General features: G+C 43.0%; 1 protein-coding gene across 2 annotated transcripts in view; it reads right to left on the bottom strand.

Moving 5' to 3' along the window:
* Positions 1-21,308, bottom strand: part of PNPLA2 (patatin like phospholipase domain containing 2) — a 52,415-nt gene that overhangs the window by 10,331 nt on the left and 20,776 nt on the right. For both annotated transcript variants that reach the window (XM_048485879.1, XM_048485878.1), the window contains exons 2-4: positions 10,341-10,573; positions 10,060-10,125; positions 775-984 (exon numbers count right to left, since the gene is read on the bottom strand). In XM_048485879.1, the coding sequence (XP_048341836.1) occupies positions 775-984; positions 10,060-10,125; positions 10,341-10,573 (509 nt within the window). The remainder of the gene's footprint in view (positions 1-774; positions 985-10,059; positions 10,126-10,340; positions 10,574-21,308) is intronic.

Here is a 21,308-nt window from a genome sequence, read left to right as displayed (position 1 = left end):
TAATACTCAGATAATCAGGAAGGGTAAGGGATAAGAGGTTCAAAGTTACAAAATGAGTCACAGAATAGATCATGTTGTGTCACAAGACGCTACCCTCATCACTGAAAGCCACAGACACATTTTTGGGGCTACAGAGCTTTAGGAAAAAAGAGGCTGATCACCTACATTCAAGCTTATCCCCATTGTCATCAGGAAGCAGGAGGACAGGAAACGATTAATATCATCCCTAGACTCCATTGAAATGCTTTCTATAATGGCTAAGAATCCCATACCAGGGTTGCAATTCAGATGTCAAAATACACTATGCTTTGTTTAAGTGGTGGTTAGCATAACTCTAGTTAGAATTCCAGAAGAGTAGCCATAAATAGGATTCCAATGGCATCTTAAAGAGTAAGGGACTTTAGAAATGCAATGCCTTCAATGTACCAGACGTAACCTGAATTTGTACAGGCAACTAGGTTGTGTGCTTATTACTTCCTCTCCTCCTCTCTTGTCTCCCACTACACTTTGTGCTAGAAAGTGTGTGTGACCAGCACACATGTTTCTCAGCCTACTGACATTTAGAAGCATGGCTGAACTGGGTGAGTTTTTTAAAAAAATTAAGAGGAAGTAGCAGCTTTTTAACTATTGTAAGATTTTCTGAAGTTCTTTCCTCAACTGATGAAAAGAAATAATAAAGTAAAATGGAAGTATGCATGTGGCACACACACACACACACACACACACACACACAGAGAACCCCAGTGCTTACAAACAGTCATGCTGGTCTCTCACCTGTGGCTCAGGTGGAAACAAGGCTTTTGAGAGGCGGTAAAGGTTGCGCAGATTGAACTGAATGCTGGTGTTGGTGACTCGCAGCTCATGGATATTTGTGGAACTGTCCCGTGGACAGATATCACTCTCTCCTGAGAAAGGAGACACTGTAATGGTGTTCTTCAGTTCATACTGTGGCAAGTTGTCGGAAATCCCTCCATCAACATACCTCTGGGAAAAAGCAAAATACAACTGAAGAAATGGTTAGCTTGTTTTTATCTTCACACAGCCTGGGTCTCTTTCCTCCTATCTCTGAACACCGCTTACAGGTAACGACATACAAGTAGCATTACCCAATAAATGTTCGAGTGGAAGTTCAGTCAGCCTCTTTGGAAGAACAGTCAGCAGGCTACAACGTCTAAGAACTTTGAAGGTTTACTCTTCCCCACTCCCAGTATGGAGACCACCCCCCATGATCTGCAACTTAACAATTCAGAATCCTTAGGCATGTCTTATAATGCCCAATTACCTTATGTTGTTCAGTTTTGAGAAATCATAGATTTTCTAATCAGAACTCTAATCAGTTACAAACCATTACAATCTTTTCAAATAATGCTTATAGTGTTTGTGGGGGAAAAAATTTAAGTAAAGAGCTTGGAACTTTTTGCTTTTTGTACCTTTGTTTGGGGTTTCAGATAGAACTATAAAAGATATGCTGAACACTGTCATGAGGGGAAATATGGAGAGTGAAAATACTAGGATTTACTAAACAAAGTACATTTGCTAAATAAATCAACATTTGATTTGCGAAACAAAGAGTATTGCGTAAGTTTTAGTTCCTAACATTTATACGTCTTAACGGGCATTAAAACAAACTATATATAAATCTTGGAAAAAATCACCAGAGCTGAGGCAAGATAAAAATCTGAATGAGCAAACTAGCCCACTGAAACCCGACTTCAAGCTTTTAAGAGGAACACCCATATGTCTTCTTTTTTTTACAAATAATTTTTATTTTATCAACAAATGATTACAGGAAAAGAAAAGAAAGTTAACAGTAATAACAATAAGAATAATAATACATTTTTAAAATGATTAGAATGGATCTGCATTTTATGATTTTATAATCTTCATGTACCGGTAATTCAAATCCACTTATTATTTAAAAAGAAAAGATGAAAAAAGCAAAAGATGGGGGTGGGGGGTAGAAGGACTGACAAAAAGAAAAACACAGGAGGAGGCTGTTTCCAAGAGCACAACAGCTCACTCACATTGTTCATTCTGGATTTTCTCAGAACTAGTTGGTCTAAAATCCAGACCCTTCAGGCCCACCAGTCAAAATCAAGGTCTCCAATATCTGCAGTGGCAAGCACTAAGAAAAACTTGTTCTACAGCTGACATAGCCCTGATCAGCAATGTGTCGTCTGGGAACACTCAGAGGCTCAACCAGACTCAAATGCCATTCTACCAGAAGTCCTGCTTTCAAGATGTCTTCAGAGTGACATGGACTGCTGGATTCATAATCTTGCTTTAAAATGTTCTAGCATGCTAATAAAGAGAAGCTTTTTGAAACCATTAAGATGTTGTCAGAAGCTCCTTGTAGAAATGCCCAGAATCCAAATCATATTCTATTATTCAATGTGTCACCAATGTGTCACCACAGCTGTTGTAGACCTTCTCTGGACATCTCCATAAGGCACATAGAGTAGTTTGAAGGCAAGCAGCTTTGTGAGATGTTCGCTTAGAATGTCACACAACTGGCTCAGTAGGAAAGAGGCTCTTTTGACACAGCGTTCAGTTTTTGCTGTGTGAGTCTCTTGACTGCAGTGAGAGTGGCTCAGCTCAGCTAGTCCGCTTTTCTGTCGGAAGAAAAACTTGTGGATAGTGGGTGCTGTGGGTTTTGCTCTAATGTTTAAATAAGACCAGAAAGTTGCTACGTCTACTCTGAAATAATAAGGCACAGCTCTCTCACAGCTGTCATAAATATCCTTACATAAGAGCAAAAACAAAAAATCCTTCTGTCAGTAGCCCTTCACCTACTTCCCAGTGAGGAACAAATAGTACAGGCTGCCCTTCTGTGCAAGCTTCCAGACTCCAGGAAAGGAGTTCAGCTGCATGCCATACAATGCACAGCAGAGAGGACTCATTAAATGGAACAGCACTGGGCTCCTCAGAGACTGTCAGGCCAGAGGGTTTTTCCTGCCCTCCGCTAATAGGTTGCTTTCTGGCATGGGTGTGTGTTGAGCAATTCCAATGACACTAAAGCAAAAGTTCAAGGAGAGGCTGCAGTTGTAAACAGTGCCCTTAACTCAAGTGCTGGCATGTTTGCCCAGAACACAGAGGTTGCATGGAAACAAACAACCACTTAATGGAGGCAGATATAACCACCTAGAGATTCAGGATCCCTGCCACCTATTCCTGTCCCCCACCCTTATTGTTTTTAAAGGGCAACACAGTTGTCTCTCTTGCTTGAAGTGCATAAACACAGCATCATGCAGCATGACCACTTTATACAGATGAACAACTAACCGTGCAGCTGTAGCACAGGAGTGCAAAATAGTAAGATGCAAAATGAGTTCTAATAAGCACTCTTTAATCAGGGTTGTTACCCTTACTTATGGCCTATGCCACAAGTCCACCATAACCACAGGTTAGCAACAGCAATGTGGTCCATCATCTCAGGAGCCTCATCAGCCACTAGGTGATTCTGTAGTTTAGCAGAAGGAGAGAAGGAAACTTTCCATTAACTTGCCTGGCTCACCTTCTACCTATGGCTCTATCAGCAGCTAGGCACTGTGGAGAGGAAGAATGAGATACAGCAAGGCCTTGTCTTTGGACTAATTTGTAGATAAAAATTGTGATGAACCAACTTGGCTTTTTCTTTTGAAGAGTGTGGAATTATAAATGCAACAAACAAAACATCTAGTTGACAGGCATAATGTTATATTCATGCAAGGATTATCTGCTTTCATAACAGCAAGGCTCAGATGGCACAGATCAGTCAAGGTGCTAACATGATAATGTTTAGAAAAACCACAGCATCCAGACATCAAGGATGTTTAATCTGACATAAGTAGTTCATAGAACCTGAAGGTCCTCCTAACATTCAGCTGCCTGACCTTTGCCTGCAGGGCCTTACTGTGACATTGCATGAACATGAATCAGGCCATTGGTCCATCTAGACCAGTATTATTTATGCTGCGAGGAAGTGGCTTTCTGCAGGCGCCAGAATAGAAAGATCTTTCCCAGGACCTGCTACTTGAGATCCTTTAACAAGAGATGCTGGAGGCTGAACCTCCTGCATACAAATCCTGAGCTCTATGACTTCAACCACAGTCCCACCCTCAACCAGGGTAACTGAGGCATTGCTGGTTGCAAAGTTCTACTATGGGAGAAAAATTAAGTTGCACCAGCAGGCAGGAGAAGACAAAGAAGAACAAGGTGCAAGCTATGGAAACTAGTCATAGGGACAAAAGGCAGATGTCTTTAAAAAGGATGAGAGACCTCACATGCAAAAGGAATTAGTACTCCTCCCAGCCCTAATAAAAGCCACAATTCCTGCCCTTCACACAGAAGTGCCTAAAGTTGCTTCATCACGGAAAGGCTTCAAAAATCAAGAAGATTCTCATCTGTCATAAGTCACTAACAACATCAGCTGCAGAATCAGAATAAAGTTCAGTTGAAGCTGGTGGGTTGGAAGTGGGGGAAGCACACGGATTTATAGCAACAAGCATCTTGCACTATCTCCTCCCAAAGCTTATTCCAGGAGACTCAGCACATTCCAATGCACAAGCTCACTTAAATAAATGACAAATAAGTCCAGCACACATAAGAAATTTACTCCGGCGAACTGGCGGGGAAAAAATAGCCCTTCCTGTTCTGTTCCTCCCCATCCTACTGCTTTGAAGACTGTTGTGAAATGGGGAAATAAAGAGACAGCAGGGACAGCAGTCCAGAATTATCTCTATCTTGCATAGCCCAGGTCGTCTTCACCTCCATATGGTCAATATGGGTGCAGCCATGTAATCTGCACAAGTCCATTTATCCAACATGACCAAGACATGGTGGCCAGTGGTAAACCTGGCATCAGCTCCCCCACTGACTCCTGAGGTAGCTGTATGACAGCTACTGTAAAAGCAAATCAGAACTTCATTTTGGAAGTGCAAGAGGAGCCATTGGCATGACAGGCAGCCATGACATAGTGGACACTACTGCTTCCCTCCTCATACCAGTTTTCTTGCCTGATTTCTTCTCCCCTCCTTTATTCTAGCCCGAGACAGTTTCCATTGCAAATCTTTTCTTGCTGCCTGGAAAGGAGACAACTTCAGTCCAGATGCCAAGAGATTCCCACTTATACACCTAAGAGCAGGTGTAGTTTAGAACTCAGGATATGGACAGTCTCTTGCTACTCTTGCCTACACTGAGGTAGGAAACAACATACACAATCAATATGATACACATACAGGCAAAAGGAATGCATTCCACTGTTTCAGGAAGAGCCACTTAATTTGTAGGAAGACTTTGGTAGTATGATAGGACACATGCCAATAATTCTAATCTACTTCAAATGACAAAATCTATGCTAAGTGCTTGGAAAGTCGCAGTGTAAATAGTACATGTGTATTTTTATTATTAGTAATCGTGCCTTGTTATTACATTGGTGGGGACAGGAAGAACCAGGAGTCCTTGATAAATATGCTTTCTCCTATTAGAAGGGCTGCAATTTGAAGTTATAAAGAGTTCCACCTTTCTGTGTCAGTATAACTGAGAACGCTGAAGAAGTTCAGCATAATCTTCTCCTTAGATCACGAAGCATAATCTGCTTCATCATAATCTGAAAACACAAGAGCCCTTGAGGCTATTGCGTAACATCTCAATGCAGGTACAGGTTGCTCTGGACACCAAAGCCCCAGGCAACTTTCTCTTTGCTACTCCTTGGTAGACAGGTCCAGGTTGCTCATCAGTCCCAGCATCATCTAGCAGCTTCTTTATGGTTTACAAATCAGGTGATGCTTTTGTGGCCGCACACGTTCTAAGGTTACTTTCAACAGATAAACAAGCATAGAAAAAGAAATTTAATCTGGGAAAAGAATCAAAAGTTGGCAATTTTTTTCTGAAATTTCAGAGAGTATGTTTCATATAATCATTTATTTATTTGTTTGTTTATTAGACTTTTATCCTGCCATCCCTTGCCTCCCTTATAAACTCAGAGCGGCTTACAACACTTACAATAAAATCATAAATTCATCGACTCATTCCATTATTTCTTGGCACCACAAACTAATAGTAGTAGTAGTAGTAGAAGAAGAAGAAGAAGTAGAATCAAAAAAAAAGAAGAGAAGGAAAAGGAGGAGACTAGTTGTAGAAGCAGAAGAAGCAGAAAAAGAAGAGGAGGAGGAGGAGACTCAAGGCAGCTTACAAATTCCTCTCCCCATAACAGGCACCTTGTGAGGTGGGTGGGGCTGAGAGAGTTCCAAAGATCTGTGACTAGCCCAAAGTCACCCAGCAGGCGTCATGTGTAGGAGCAGAAAAACAAATCCAGTTCACCAGCTAAGAGTCCATTGCTCATGTGGAGGAGTGCGGAATCAAACCCAGTTCTCCAGATTAGAGTTTGCCGTTCTTAACTACTACATCACGCTGGCTCTCAAAAGGTTGTAAGACCAATCAATGGAGGGAACAAACAAAAGGATAAGAAAGGCAAAAAAAAGTGAAACAAAAGAAAAGAGAAGGGGAAGGGGAAGGGAGGATAGGAGAGGAAGGCTAACTAAGATGGATCCTGTTGCTACCCTCAACCCTGGTTGAACATCTCTGTCTTACAGACCCTGTGGAATTAAAGCAAGTCCTGCAGGGACTGGGTTTCATTTGGCAGGGCATTCTCCAGGCCAGGGCCAGAGCTAAAAAAACCCTCTGCTTCTGGTTGAAGACAACCAGACATTTTAGGGCCAGGACCACCAGCACGTTGTTGCTCACTGAGCATAATGCTCTTTGTGGGGTGTATTGGGAGAGGCTGTCCAGTAGATATGAAGGCCCCAGGTTGTTTAGGGCTTCAGGAGTCTCCTGAAGATAGCCTGAAATTTTGGCACTGTTAGCTTAAACATTGCTCCCCTGACAGGCACCCTCAAATTTTCCCCAGGTTCTCTCTTTAAATCCACCCCCCTTGGAGTGGATTTAAAGGGAGAATCTGGGCTCCCTAGATTAAAAAAATTGAAAGTATTGTTGAAGGTTTTCACCACCAGATTCAACTGGCTGTTGTGGGTTTTACAGGCTGTGTGGCCGTGGTCTGGTAGATCTTGTTCCTAACATTTCGCCAGCATCTGTGGCTGACATCTTCAGAGGTATATCATAGAGAGATGTCTGTTAGAAGACAAGTGTGGACATAGTGTATAATAGACTTCTCCCTGTGATACACTTCTGAAGATACCAGTCACAGATGCAGGTGAAACATTAGGAACAAGATCTACCAGACCACAGCCACGCAGCCCAGAAAACCCACAACAACCTGCTGTTTGGGGGGTGGGTGGGAAATCTATTCTGAAACAGCATCACTTTCAATGTTGTTTAAGCTAGGGAGCCCAGAGTCTCCCTTTAAAGTGGATTTAAAAGGAGAATCTGGGCTCTCCAATTTAAACAACATTAAAAGTGATGCTGTTTCAGGGTGGATTCCCCCCTTCAAAAATAGCATCACTTTCAGTGTTGCTTAAACTAGGGAGCCCTGGGTGTGTTCAGATTTGTGTGTCAGGGCATGTTCTATAATATGATGGTGACTTTGAGATGACCTGTTGCAAAAATGTTGTTTGATCGTGGTGGGGGAGGGTGGCCGCCCATATGGGGGGGGCACAAAACTCAGATTTTGTCCCTAGCTACACCTCTGGTCAAATGTCCCCGGGCTGAAGCCATTTAGTCCAGGGGGGTGGAAATCAGATACACCTCTGGTAGTAGTTGAATGGATCAATTACATCCAATGAAGGTTTTTTTCAACAATGGCCTTACTACTGCCTATTTCAGTCCCCCTGGAAAGGCTTTGGAACTCAGGGACAGATTGATGATATCCATCAGGGGGCCCACACTCTGTCATTCCTGGCTTTCACTAAGAGGCCAATGGTAGGATTCACAGCTGCCAGAATTTTGTTGATATTGGACTGGGAGAGTCAATGAATTGGTTCAATCCAGGACATGAAGACAGTGAAGGGCCTCCAGTTTGCTAACTGTATCAACATTGGTGAGGAGAAACAAGATTTATCTGCACAAAAGCTCACAAATGCCTCATAGCTACTTGCAAAATTCCTAACATTTGAAGATCCCACAGTGAGACAACCAAAGATCTAATCACACTAAACAACTAGGTGGGATGAGAGCTAGCAGATGTTGTGTGAGAGCTAGCAGATGCCACATAATAATCCTTTTTAGTGACCTTCACTGCCATCTCATGGGATTTAATAGATGCTCTAGCCTATAGGATGTCCTTGCCACGTCATGAGTACTCTGCCAAACTTGCTCTAGTCATCTCAGCTCCTGTTTTTAACTCTGCAGCTCCAAAGTACACCAAAGGGCCAGTTTGGATTGGGGGTAGATAGGACCAGGGTCAGAGCAAGGGGGAACTGCCATGGCACCGCCAGACCCGGCCTTGAATGCCCCTGGAACACCATGCCACGCCCCCGCCATGCCCCCACAGCGGCACGACCCGGGGCGTCCCCCCTGCCGCCCTGTTGGTGCTACACCACTTAATAGTGCAAAATGACCTGTTGCAAAAATGTTGTTTGATCGTGGTGGGGGAGGGTGGTCTCATTGGCACCGGCCCCCTCGGTTCGCAGCCTGGGGGTCCACCTGGATTCGTCTCTTTCCATGGAGACCCAGGTGGCCCATGTAACCCGGGTTGCGTTTTTCCATCTTCGCCAGGCCCGGCGGCTGGCCCCCTTCCTCTCCCGGGCGGATCTGGCCACAGTGATCCATGCAACGGTCACCTCCAGATTAGACTATTGCAACTTGCTCTACGCAGGCCTACCCTTAGAGAAGGCTGATTCAGAAATTGAAACTGGTCCAGCATCGCGGCGGCTTCGGTTGCTCACGGGAGGTGCCTTCTAGAGATCAAGAATCAGCCCGTGTTTGCACCGGGCTTTGCACTGGCTCCCTGTTGAGAGTTCCGAATCAAGTCTTCAAGGTATTGAGTGTTAACCTTGCTAAAGGCCTTACGCGGTCTGGGGAACCTTCTGTACCTTAGGGAACCGATCTGGCCCCATATGGTCCGCACGTCGGTCTCTGCGTTAGAGCGGCAGAGGCCAATCTACTGGAGGTCCCCGCCCCCTCTATCATGCGGCTGGCCTCCACCAGGAGCCAAGAGGCTTTTACTGCCCTGGACACTCTGCCCTGGTGGAATGCTCTTCCACCAAGCTGTCCGGGACTCCCTCTTGCGGGGACCCTCGAGGTGAATTCCGCCAGGGCCTGTAAAGACCCGAAGGATTATCTCCGCCCGAGGGCCTTTGCTGGGAGGCCAGGCTGCTGATGGAGGAATTGCCCATTAACAACTGAGATCCGCTGTTCCCCCCTCAGAGTCAGAGGAGTGAAAGGTTAGACGCCATCTGTTTTAAATATTTATAAGTTTGGAGCGCTGCATTTTAACTTGTATAAATTTTAGTATTTTATCTTATTATCCACTTGTATGTATTATGTTGTTAACCGCCCTGAGCCCTTTGGGGGAGGGCGGTATAAAAGTGGAATGAATAAATAAAATAAATAAATAAAATAGGACATCGGGGAGTAATCTTGTCCATTACTTCAGAGAGATGGCTATGCCAGTCCTCTACCAGCCCATCTGATGAGTCACTGGGAGGCTCTGGATACCACAGAGCATTCTGAAAACCCACTAGATCCATAAGTACCTGCGGGCAAGCATAAATCAGCCCACCACCTATACAGTGTAGGACTGGAATTCTCAGACAGGCCTTCAGGGCAAAATGAAACCAGAAGTCTAAGTCAGACTAGTGAATTTACTTATTTCATTTACAGCCCATTTTGTTCCTTCATGGAATTTAAGGTGGCTTACATGGAATCCTGAGGAGGTCCCATCCAAGTACTTGGCAGGTCCATGCCTATTTAATTTCAGGCACATTTCCTGATCTTCTAATCATATCCCAGGACAGTTACTACCAGTGGCTCGTGTTTTTGACATGTTGTCTTTTCCAGCATAAACTTGACATCTCTTTTGAAAGCAACGCTTTCTCCTTCCTTCATGCTAATTATGCTGATTCTCTTTCCAGCATACTTCAGGAATAGGGATATACACATTCGCAAAGCCAGAACCCTACTTACCACTCCTTGAAGACTTGGAGGGATCAGTCCACAGTACACTGGGATGAAGGTGCTGCAAACACATGCCTGGGACGTAAAAATAAGGGAGAAACCACTGAGAAAATGTCTGTGGAAAAACTGAAGCAGAGAACTTATGAATCAAGCACATCAAATATGATGGACAAAGTCAGTTACGGGACAGTTTCATAGTGAAAATACAGTCTTTCAAACTTCCCAGTCTCTGGTAGGAACATACAGCTCCATATGGAAAACCAGTATGCAGACAACTTGTTAGTACTTGCCTGGATAAGTTCCTCTTTGGAGTTGAATTCTGATAATATGACATTCTCTCCATCTGAGACCCGTGTCAGTGAAATGCCTAGGCGCCCACTGGCCAATTCATGTCCATTGTCTGGCAGGGTCTTGTATAGGCAAGTACGGATGATTTTCACCAGGTTGAAGGATGGGTGCAGAGGGCCAAGAAACCTCTTCCGAGCTTCTTTAGAGACATGAATTATATTTGCACCAGCCTCACCTACAACACAGAAACCAGCGTTCATTAAAGGGATGCTGCTGCATGCCACTCTATGTTGATAATCTTTAACCATCCCCAACCCAACATATACATCACAGTAAAGAACTTATTAAAAAGGCTGAGATAAGTTATACACTAGACACTAATTCAACCATCTGAAGAATTTAAAAATGGCAGGCAAGACAGAAATTCAATAAATCAAATACAGATTTACTGATTTGGAACAAACCTAACAAACCCATTTTTTTTACTAAGGGCAAACATGTAGGGGTTGTAACACAAGTTTCCAACACACTGACAATTCTCCAGCTATGGAATATGGTATCCCTCCACACATGTACCACTTAATACTTCAGAACTGTAGTTGTTCCATTAGCCCAATGATCAATTTCTCCCTCAGGTGAGCGGGGGCAGGGGGATCTTGCCATTGGCCCAGTTCATAAACAATGTCCAAGCTATGTTGTAGGAATGAATGTTCTCTCTTCATCTTTTTGCCTCCCCGCACACCAATCCCCTGTCTTATTTCCTGGTTTGCAGGAATTATAGTTTGCCATGACATCCGCAATGGGAACATTATGGTTACCACAAACTATTATTTGTCACCAAATGAGAATTGCAAACTACAATTAGGGAAGCCTGAGGCTCAGCCCAAACGACCAATCCATGGCTTATCCACGGTTACTACATTTTGCACTTTTCCTTGCGATTACAGTCATTTCCATTCTTCTGTTCTTTATCTTGCTCATCACAAAACATGAGTCAGAATTAAAATATTTATGTTTAATTCTTCATTATTTTAATGATTTTTTTAAAAAAAATGTTTATTGAATGTATTTCAGTACAAGACTCCACTGAATAAAATAGTCAGCAAATGGGACACTTGTTAGCTTAACACTATTTTACTTCTTGAAACCTGGTCATATGCAGTTTGACACACGCTTTGCTCTACCACAAACCCCAACATTCACTTAATAAAAATACTATTTTGATTATTTCAAAAATCCTATCCTCCAAGGAGCTCAGGATGGGATACCTAGATTCCATCCCCACTACAACAACTCTATGAGGTAGGATGGTCAAGGGAGAATTCCCTAAGGATTTTTGAGCAGCTGAACTGGTTGTGTCTCTGGGCACTCAGCATGCCAGCTGTAATTAATAAAGTTCCAAGATGATCCTTTATACCTGATTAGAGTGCCAAAGTCTGGTAATAGATTGTTACTTTACACTCACAGCTGAAAGCTCACAAGCTCTCCCTTCTGAGAAAAAGCAAACGAAAGAGCTTGTTAAAGATTGATAGCTACTACCTATTTGTGACAGTGCCACTGTTTGTTGTCATGCACCTTCAGAAGCAAATACCTGTGGGGGAAAAAACTGAACAACTGGCCCAGTAAATTGGCCAGAGGCCTGTCCAAAAAAGCACCCATTTCCCCCACTTACTTTGGGGCATCAAGCCAGAAAGACTTGATGGAGGAAAACAATTGGGTGGGGTGGGGTGGGGTGGGGAATCTGGCTGATTCCAGCTGCCAGACCTTTAAAAAAACAAAAACAACCCAGTGTAACTTGTTAAGGCTTGTGTGTCCATCTTCCACCCACACAAGTTTTAGCAGGTGCAGATGAGAAAGTGACACAGATAATATGATAGTCACTTGTATATTCCAAGAATCCATTCAAGAGTTAAATAAAGATGCTGTTAGTAAAGGGGTGATAAATTGGCAACTGAAGCCCCTACCCAAATCCTGTTCATTCATCATGACCATCTAACTTGCTGATAACTATGATCACAGCACAGTGCTGAACCAGTAGCAACAGCATAGCAGAGTTATATGTCTGTTTCAAAACACAAATCAGCATCAGGCTATTTAAGAAGTACTTTTTTTGTTTGCTGAATTATCTTTCCTGCTGATTGCAAAGGGGAAAATGCTGCGCATTACCAATATTTACAGCAGTTTAAAATCTAATTAATTGAGAGACTCCTGATTGCAGCACAAATATTTTGTCCTCATCAACCAACCACAAATACTCATTAAAGTGGCCTACATTATCATTCTGTTAGTGCAATCTAGGGTAAATGAACTCAATTAGGATATCAGTCATCACATTTCTAAAGCAAACATAGGACAGTGCTCTTCTTAGTGTATACTGGACCTTCAGATGAAAAAAATTAGTCTCAAGGACTTCCTGGATCCCCTCCCCTTTGATCACAGTCCATACAATTAGAGGAGTTTGACATCATAGATCCACAAGAATATCATTTCTGCTGGCATTATTTCGGCATGCAACAATAGCATGATCACTGACACAGTCTCAATTCCGCAGTTACATATATACTATACTAGCTCATACTGTTAAGTTATGGGGGTGTGAAGGACAGTTCTCTCCCACAATTACAGGACAGCAGGAGGGAGAGGAATAGCTCCTCCCTTCAACAATTAACCTTTGAGTCCTGTGGAAAGAAGCTCTTCCCAAACACGTAAAATGCCACACTTCTGCGTAAGAGATTTTTGTTACTTCATTTACACAAGCTTGCTAGTTAGGCTGGCAGTGCCAAAAACTCTCTAGAGAGAGGGGACTGACTGAGTAAACTTCAAGCTTCCTAGAAAAGAGGCCCTGATTCAGTGCAAAGCCAGGAGGGGACTGGGTCCATTCAGCCAGCTCCATTATGACAGCAACAAAGATTAACGAGCCTGTGTTGTAAACTTTCAAGATACTATGTAAAGGCAAGTGGGAGCACAGAGACCAGAGAGAAAAGATGAGCTCATATTACATTTCCCCTCATCCTTTCTCCAAGCAGCTCAGAACAGCATACATGATTCTTCCCTCCTCCATTTTACCCGCAGGACTCTATCAGGTACATTAGGCTGGGAAAGATAATAACTGGCTCAAAGTCACCAAGTGAACCTAGGTCTTCCCAATCCTAGCTTGACTCTCTGCCCAAACAACAGCATCCACTGACTTCATATTAAGGAACAATATTATTCCCATAATATGTCACTACCAAAGTCTTAGTAGAAGACTAGCAATAATAGAAACAAGAATGAATATTCTCAATTTTACCTCTCCCCTTCTGAGTTCCAACATTTGGTCAGTCTGCAAGATTCTCAAAGGCCCCTTCTGCACATGCAGAATAGCGCACTTTCAATCCACTTTCACAATTGCTTTCAAGTGGATTTTATTATTTCACACAGTAAAATCCAGCTGCAAAGTGCATTGAAAGTGGATTGAAAGTGCATTATTCTGCATGTGCAGAAGGGGCCTTAAGCATGTTTTGGGTACTGTGTGAATATCACACAGATGCAGCCACAATTGGTCAGCCCCTTCCCTCCTTTCTCCCACACATCCTTTCTCAGAAGTTTAGAAGGACTTCTTTAGAAAATTCTTTCAACTTTTTACAGTCGCTTGAGACTTAAGCCAAGACCTCATACTGAAGAAATCACCACGGCCACTTTCTTTGCCAGCAGGAGGGGTCAATTCGGTTTATAAAAAATATTTGAGCATTTGACAAACAGAGAAAATACTTGGGTGCTGTGCGGTTTCCGGGCTGTATGGCCGTGTTCTAGCAGCATTCTCTCCTGACGTTTCGCCTGCATCTGTGGCTGGCATCTTCAGAGGATCTGATGTTGGGAAAGCAAAATTAAAAGATTACTCCGCTTGCTTTCTAACATCGAAATCTCTGAAGATTCTAACTTCAACGTCTAATAGAATACTACGAGAACTACCATCGACTTTCCTTAAACACTTCTACCAAGTATTCCGGCAAATGAAAGCCTTCGACAATACAGAGAAAATGCTGGCAACAGATATGATTTGCTTGAAAGCAAAAGGCTGGACAGAAATAGACTATGCTTATTTTTTGAACCTGTGATTCCCTTTGAGTGGCTCAGTCTTTGAGCAAAGGGCAGGGACATTCCAGCTGTGTTTGCTATTCCAGGCCAATAAGCATGGGAGTCTTAAATCAGCATAACAGAGATGTAAAAACTGTGTTGGACAAAGTGAGCATTCAACTGAATCAAAGGTTTCCCCTTCACTTTCCAGCCTGACAGAAAAGGCTCTTATGTTTTTCTGGGAATCTAACTGAAAACTTGCCAGACTCGAAGGCTTGATCCCTGCACAGTTTATTTAGAACAGAACTGGTTAAAAGTATTGTTTTAATTGAAAAGTAGTTTGCTTCTGTTTTCTATTGACAATTAACACATAAAGCGTTTTTGTAAACAACATTAATGTTCTTTAGTCTGGAATGAATCTGTTATTAATATAAATGCAGGAAACTGGTAAATTTTAATTCAACTTCTTTGAAAGTACAAAACTACACTGAGGAATTGCTTCTCAAAATGACCCCATAAATATATACAAGCAGTATAAGAAACAGGAATGCTTAGTAGAACATTCAAGAGAAAGAAACTCTGAACTTGGGACTATGCCAGAAATCCAAAACTTGATAAAAAGTAGTACTCTTCCTGCTATGGGGGCTAATAAAAAAACAAGAGGGACAGAAATGAAGTATATCATTGCTGTATCCCCAGGGAAGGGATATGAAGAACAAAAAGAGTTTCCTTGAAAAGGACACCAGATTCTAACCAAATATGCAGCAAGTTGACTGCCTGATCACTGCAGAGGCGTAGCTCCAAGGGAACAGGGGGCGCAACACATTAAGAGGTGCATAACCAGCCCCTGTAGGGGAATTTGTGGCTACAGGGCGCATGCGGTGGAGTCGTTCCGGTGGAGGCGAGGCGGGGAGGAGGACACACCCATGCACTGGGCGCTTTCCCCCCTTGCTACGCCTCTGGATCACTGCCACTCATCACCCCCATATCACTTCTCAAGTACTTGCTGAAAATACTGTAAATAATGGTTCAAATTTTTTTCTTAATAAATCCCATGCCACAGCTGCTGCTTCCTGAGAACAGCTCCATTCTTCTCCCAGTCTCAGTTCATCCTCACTACAGACACATTACAAATCCTTTCCAAACTGGGGAATCGGTAAAGGTAGTGTCCTATGCCAGCACTGGGTCAATACTGACACATGGGGGAACATGAATGCCTTTCAACCAGTTACAAAAAGGCGGTTCTAGAGGACTGGGTGTCAGTGAATGAGACATCAAAAGGCTCTAATCTTAAATCACATTAAAGTGCATGTGTCCTAGAGAAGGAGTCCGACAAGGTATTTTGGAAAATGATTCAATTCAGACGTCACACCAAACCATAGTGAAGGAAGATTAACTTTGCTTTGGCACCATGTTTGATGTGACTAGCCATACACATGAGGCTGCCCCACAATGATCACTGGTCCATCAAAGTCAATGTTGTCTGATCAGACTAGTAGCAGCTCTCCAGGGTCTCAGACAGGGTTTTTTTCACATCACCTACCACTTTTTTCCTGTTTTTTAACTAGAAATCTGGGGATTGAACTAGGGACCTTCTGCACACCAAGCAAACACTCTACCAAAGCCATAGATTGGAATCCCACAGAAAAACCGTAATAAGAAACCAGAGTTTCAAGTGACCTGCAGTCCATGGTTTGTACTAACTGCAGTTTGGTGTAATTTATGAATTGAGCCAATAAAAGGGACGATTACTAGAAGTGCCAAGCAGGCAAAACATAATTTTGATCCATTACATGGTTTTGCTACCAACTCTGTAATAAGACAATACCTTCAAGACAGAGGCTGTCCATCTACTAAAGGCACTGATTAAGAAGGTAGGTCAGCATCTCCATATAGATGTTGCCTTTCATTTCTGTTCTGCAAGTAAATAATTGCTTGTGAGGCTTTTTTTGTTCCCGCCTAGTGCTGTAACTGAGGTTTGGACTCCCTAACTCTCTTTCTGAAAACCTGTCATTAGGAACCAAGTCACAGTACTCCCTTTGAGCCCCAAGGACCTACCACATGCTACTATGTGCACAACCTATTTTTGGTAGAGACCAGAATCTAAAAGATTACAAGGAGGAAGTGCCAAGAAAGCTCAAAGGGTTTTTTCCCCCTAGTAGTCCATGCCAAATCCAAATTTAATAAAATGGGGGTGGGGGGTGGGAAGAGAAATTCCAGATTGAACATATATGTTTGATATCTGTTACACATATATCACAAACGATCCAGCTTGTCCACCTAATTCTGCTCAGTTGACTGAATGCACAACCCATTATGGAAAGCTACCTTCTCCAATTTGAAAAGCATGCTGATCTCTGCAGAAGTATATAGTTTTCTAAAAGCTCTGATGGTACTTGTATTATCAGACTTGCAATTCTAGCCTCTGCAAAAATGCTGCAGATTATTCAGACAAACTGCAGAGTTCTGGTCAAGCTACTTTTTCAGCTTCCTCCTCACACCAGATTCCCACCCCCCACCCCCACCCCCACACACCAAATCTGCAAATCTGCAAATGCTGCAGATTATTCAGACAAACTGCAGAGTTCTGGTTAAGCTACTTTTTCAGCTTCCTCCTCACACCAGATTCCCACCCCCCACCCCCACACACCACTTTTGTTTTCCTTCTTTAAGTCTTTTGCCTGGTTATGAGAAATTCCTAATTCCATTATTTGATTTCCATACAGAAAAAAACCCTTTTCTCATGGCAAAAACATGCATTTTTAAGAGGGGGTGTGTATGCCAGGCTTCAGGCTTTGACATGGAAGAGCACAACACAGCAAAGGGTTGCATAATACCTCAGAAGGACATGGCATGCTTTCATACAACTATGGAAAGAGCAATAATAAGGACAAGTTCACATTTCCAGAGATAGAGATCTCATGAATTTCAGTAGTTAAAACTTGTCTTTCTTATTCATGACGTTGGGTCATTTGTACAAACATTTAGCTACAAAATAATCTTGAGGTTTGCATCTGGAAACTTATTTAAAAGGTACTACCTTATCAATCCCCAACACCTAAAGATGGAACAGTGAATGAGGACAGTTAATTGGTTAGATTTCTGGTTCGATAAAATAACAGTTGTGTAAAGTTAGGGAGTCTGTAACTTCTTTGACAACTAATTTAGAAATTTGGAAGAACCAGGATAGGGCGCAACTACTGCATCTTCTGCCCAGCTCTGCTCAGTTTCATCACTGCAATGTAAATTGTAATCTGTCTTGCTAGCAGGAAGGAAAAATCAAGAAAGGAGGCCAGAGAATAAGGAACTGAACTTTCTTGCTGCTTCAGTCCTTTCTTATATATTAAGGTGGGGGGGGGGGGGACCAGGATGATAACATTACTGTTCAGTATGTACCTCCCTAAAAAGACCTCCTCAAACTCAAGAAAAAACACTCAAATTGGAAGATTGGTGAACAGAAGCTTTATTTTTATCACCTATATGGGAAAACAACACTCCCTTGAAGGCATTAGACATTCACATGACTATCTCATTAAATAAAGGGATGTTCCCTGAGGGTGTTGAGAAATACATCTATTAGAACTATTTGTTCTTCTGATGTATCCCATGTGGAGGTTTCTACATATTATCATCTGCACTTCCGGGTCCTACAGCTGCTTCATGGGGGATGGGGAGTTAGTTACCCGAGAGTCTTCATGCTGCTCTCAAATTGGAATGTAGCAAGAAGAGGCAGGTCCCTGCCTGAGCTAAACAGAAAAAACTCTATGTAAACACTCAAGATAGGGCAATGCACAAACAAATAATTCTGTGGAAAAGAGTTCTTGGAAAGGTTGGCCTCAAGCCATGGCCTTCATATTTGACTCAACCAAAAGTCTTAGGATTCTGACATAAGGCAGCTGTAACAGACCAAGTTCCTCAGATACAAGATGCCTAGTTGCAATGAATTAAATTTCCATGTTGACTAACCATAGCTTGCTTAGTTTTTCACAGTACAGTTGTGCAGATGAACAAGTATTTATCCATTACACAGTGAATACTGGGGGAGGGGTTTATTTTCTATTGAACTTTTTGCCCAGATTTCCATATGGTTTTATGAAAAAGTTCTTAATAGGACCTTACTGGCAATACTAAGTTCCAACTGTGGCCTGCCAGTGTTAATGTCAGCAAAGACCAGGAGGGAGATGACTTCCTTGGCCACTTGCCTGGCCTGCCTTTGCTATGTTGGTGGTGGCAGCCAGGGTCCTGGGACACTGGCACAATGTCCAGCACCATATTCCAATGTTGGGGGGGCAGTGGCAGCCGCACGCCAGCAGAGGCGTATCTAGGGAAAATGGACTCCAGGGCAAAATCTGAGTTTTACACACACACACCACCAGGCTCCATTTTCCCTAGATACGCCTCTGAAATCTGGCATGGGGGTGATGCAAATAAAGGTCACTCTATGAATTGTTATTAACAATAAACAATAACCTTATTTTAAAACTAAACGCTTTCCAGCCACATCTCTTCGCGAACGGTCTAGCTCATGTTATCAAAGAGGTCCTCGGTCATAAATCCTCAGCCCCACTGCCTCGCTTGTGATCCCCCCTCCCTTTCAGATTTTCAGCACTGGGTTAAAGTGAGTGAGCCTGACCAACTGTCAGATGATCTCTCTAGGCAATCATTGGCTGGATGCAATGGTGAGGCGGGATCTCCTCTCCATGCAGGCGCAGGTCTGCCCTCTTTCTTTTTCGATGTCCCTCTCCATTCTGCGTTTCCTTACCCCTCCTTTCACTGCCTGCGAGTGAGCCACAGTTGTTGTCAGCAGGCTTTGCAGCCCACCGGGGGCACCGGCCAGCACAGTTCATTGGGCACACGAGTTGTAGAACCATCCTGAGGAGAGCGGAACAAGTCGTTCAGCGCCACCAACCGCCTGCAGGAGAGTTAAATTGTTTGTTTGTTGTTGCCGTCAGTCAGCAGGCGGCAAACCCAGCCCAGGCTAGTGATGAGGGGGCTATTTTCTGCCCCCCCCCACGTGACCAAATGATGGCCACCCGGGGACATATCACCCCATATGTCTCCATGTTCAGTACGCCCCTGCACGCCGGTGAAATCACCCTTCCGTGCAGGTAAATGCCCAGGGGAGAGTGAATCCGCTGGAACGGTAGCAATTAATTCCCTTGAAGTTCTTGTTGATGTTGAATTATTTATATGCCATTAAAAGTATTCGATTCGATTCGAAAATTAATTCCCAAGAACACATTCCTCCCCCTCCCCCTTTGGATGGGGCTCCAAGTTGCTTCCAACTTATGGTGACTCTACAAACTTATAACTTCCAAAACATCTGTTAGCAGCCCTGCTCAGTTCTTGCAAACAGAGGGTTGTGGCTTCCTTTATTGAGTCAATCCATCTCATTCTAGGTCCTCGTCTTTTCCTACAAGGTTTTCTCTTTCATTTCAGCCACAGATTATATTCCGTTTTTAGGTATAAGGTGGTCTTCCGGTTTCTTTACTGGTTCACATACTTTACAAGATATTAACCAGCACTGCTCCACTTTCCAATGTTGCCAAACATGTAATTAAATGTAAAAGACAGTGCGGCATCTGGAGGGACAAAAGTCTATGTATCCTTAGAACTGAAGCATTCTGAGGGGTCAGCTGTGGTTACTGAAGGAATTCTGTCTGAGAACCTTTGACCTGATGGCTATAATGATGTTGTGCAACTATGGCCTAGCCCATAAGGCTGAGAAGTTAACAGTACCTTGGAGTAGGCAGTAATTAAGTCAGGCCCATGTAAAAAGAGGAAAGAATGTACACTGCTTCCTCCTGCAAAACCACTGACAGATGCATTGATTCCACTGCCATTGTACAAGTGTAAAGTGAATATGAGTGTAGCCTACTTACACACACACACACAAACAAACAAACAAACAAACAAACATTGCAGCATTGGTGCTGCCACATGAAAGAAGGGGAGCGGGGCTTTCCATTCCAGTGTGGAATAAACAAAGACCTTCCTCTGCCACGTGTTTTTATGTGTCATTCTTGCCTGACCATTGTTTCTGTGGTTCGGGTATTTGTATATTGCACAGAAATAATTTACTGATATTATGAGCCAAGTTCAGCAACACATGATGAATTTGGTACAGGCTGGCATCAGAATTCTCCTGCTCTGTCATTTATTAGGATAATAATAATTCCTAGTGGAACCTGAAAGGACTTGCAGGAGGCATCTCATTTCCCCCTTCGTATTTCCTCTCTCCCTTTCTTGAAAGCCCCCTGTAGCTGCGCCTCTTTCCCTGCTTTCATCTCCCCTTCTAGGATTGCCAACCTCCAGGTGGGGCCTGTAGAGCTCCTGGAATCACAACAGATCTTCCAGTTACAGAGATCAGTTCCCCCTTGGGGTTGCCAACTCCAGGTTGGGAAACTCCTGAAAATTTGTGGGTGGAGTTTGGGAGGGTGAGGTTTGGAGAAGGAAGTGACCTCAGTAGAATATAATGCCATAGATTTGATTCTTTTATCATTTTGGGGTTTTTTTAATTCCCCCTCCCCCTCCTTTTAAAATTTCACATTCTTTTTGCAAACCTGGTGTCCTTTTCAGGTTTATGGAAAGATCTGTCTTGCCTGTTCCCAACCCACTGGATTTAAGTATCCAAAGATTTGATTGATCTTGCCATTAGAATATAAGATAAGATGATGATAACCAGCTTGATTCATCAGACTGTCATCATAAAGATTATTGTTACGCAAGGCTGAATACGGTAATTAGCACAGGGAGTTAACCATGAACTGCAGCTGTGACATCAGGTTAATACAGAAACAGTTCAGAAAAATAGTAGTGGGATCTAAAATTCTTAAGATACTGGTTTGGGTGAATTTCCTCTCTAACTTTGGTGAATGTCTTACTCCCAGAGAGAGGTAAGGAAGCTCATAGTA

The sequence above is a fragment of the Sphaerodactylus townsendi genome, linkage group LG02, assembly GCF_021028975.2.
Source record: "Sphaerodactylus townsendi isolate TG3544 linkage group LG02, MPM_Stown_v2.3, whole genome shotgun sequence".
Lineage (NCBI taxonomy): Eukaryota > Metazoa > Chordata > Lepidosauria > Squamata > Sphaerodactylidae > Sphaerodactylus > Sphaerodactylus townsendi.
This window is presented reverse-complemented; position numbering and strand designations above follow the sequence as displayed.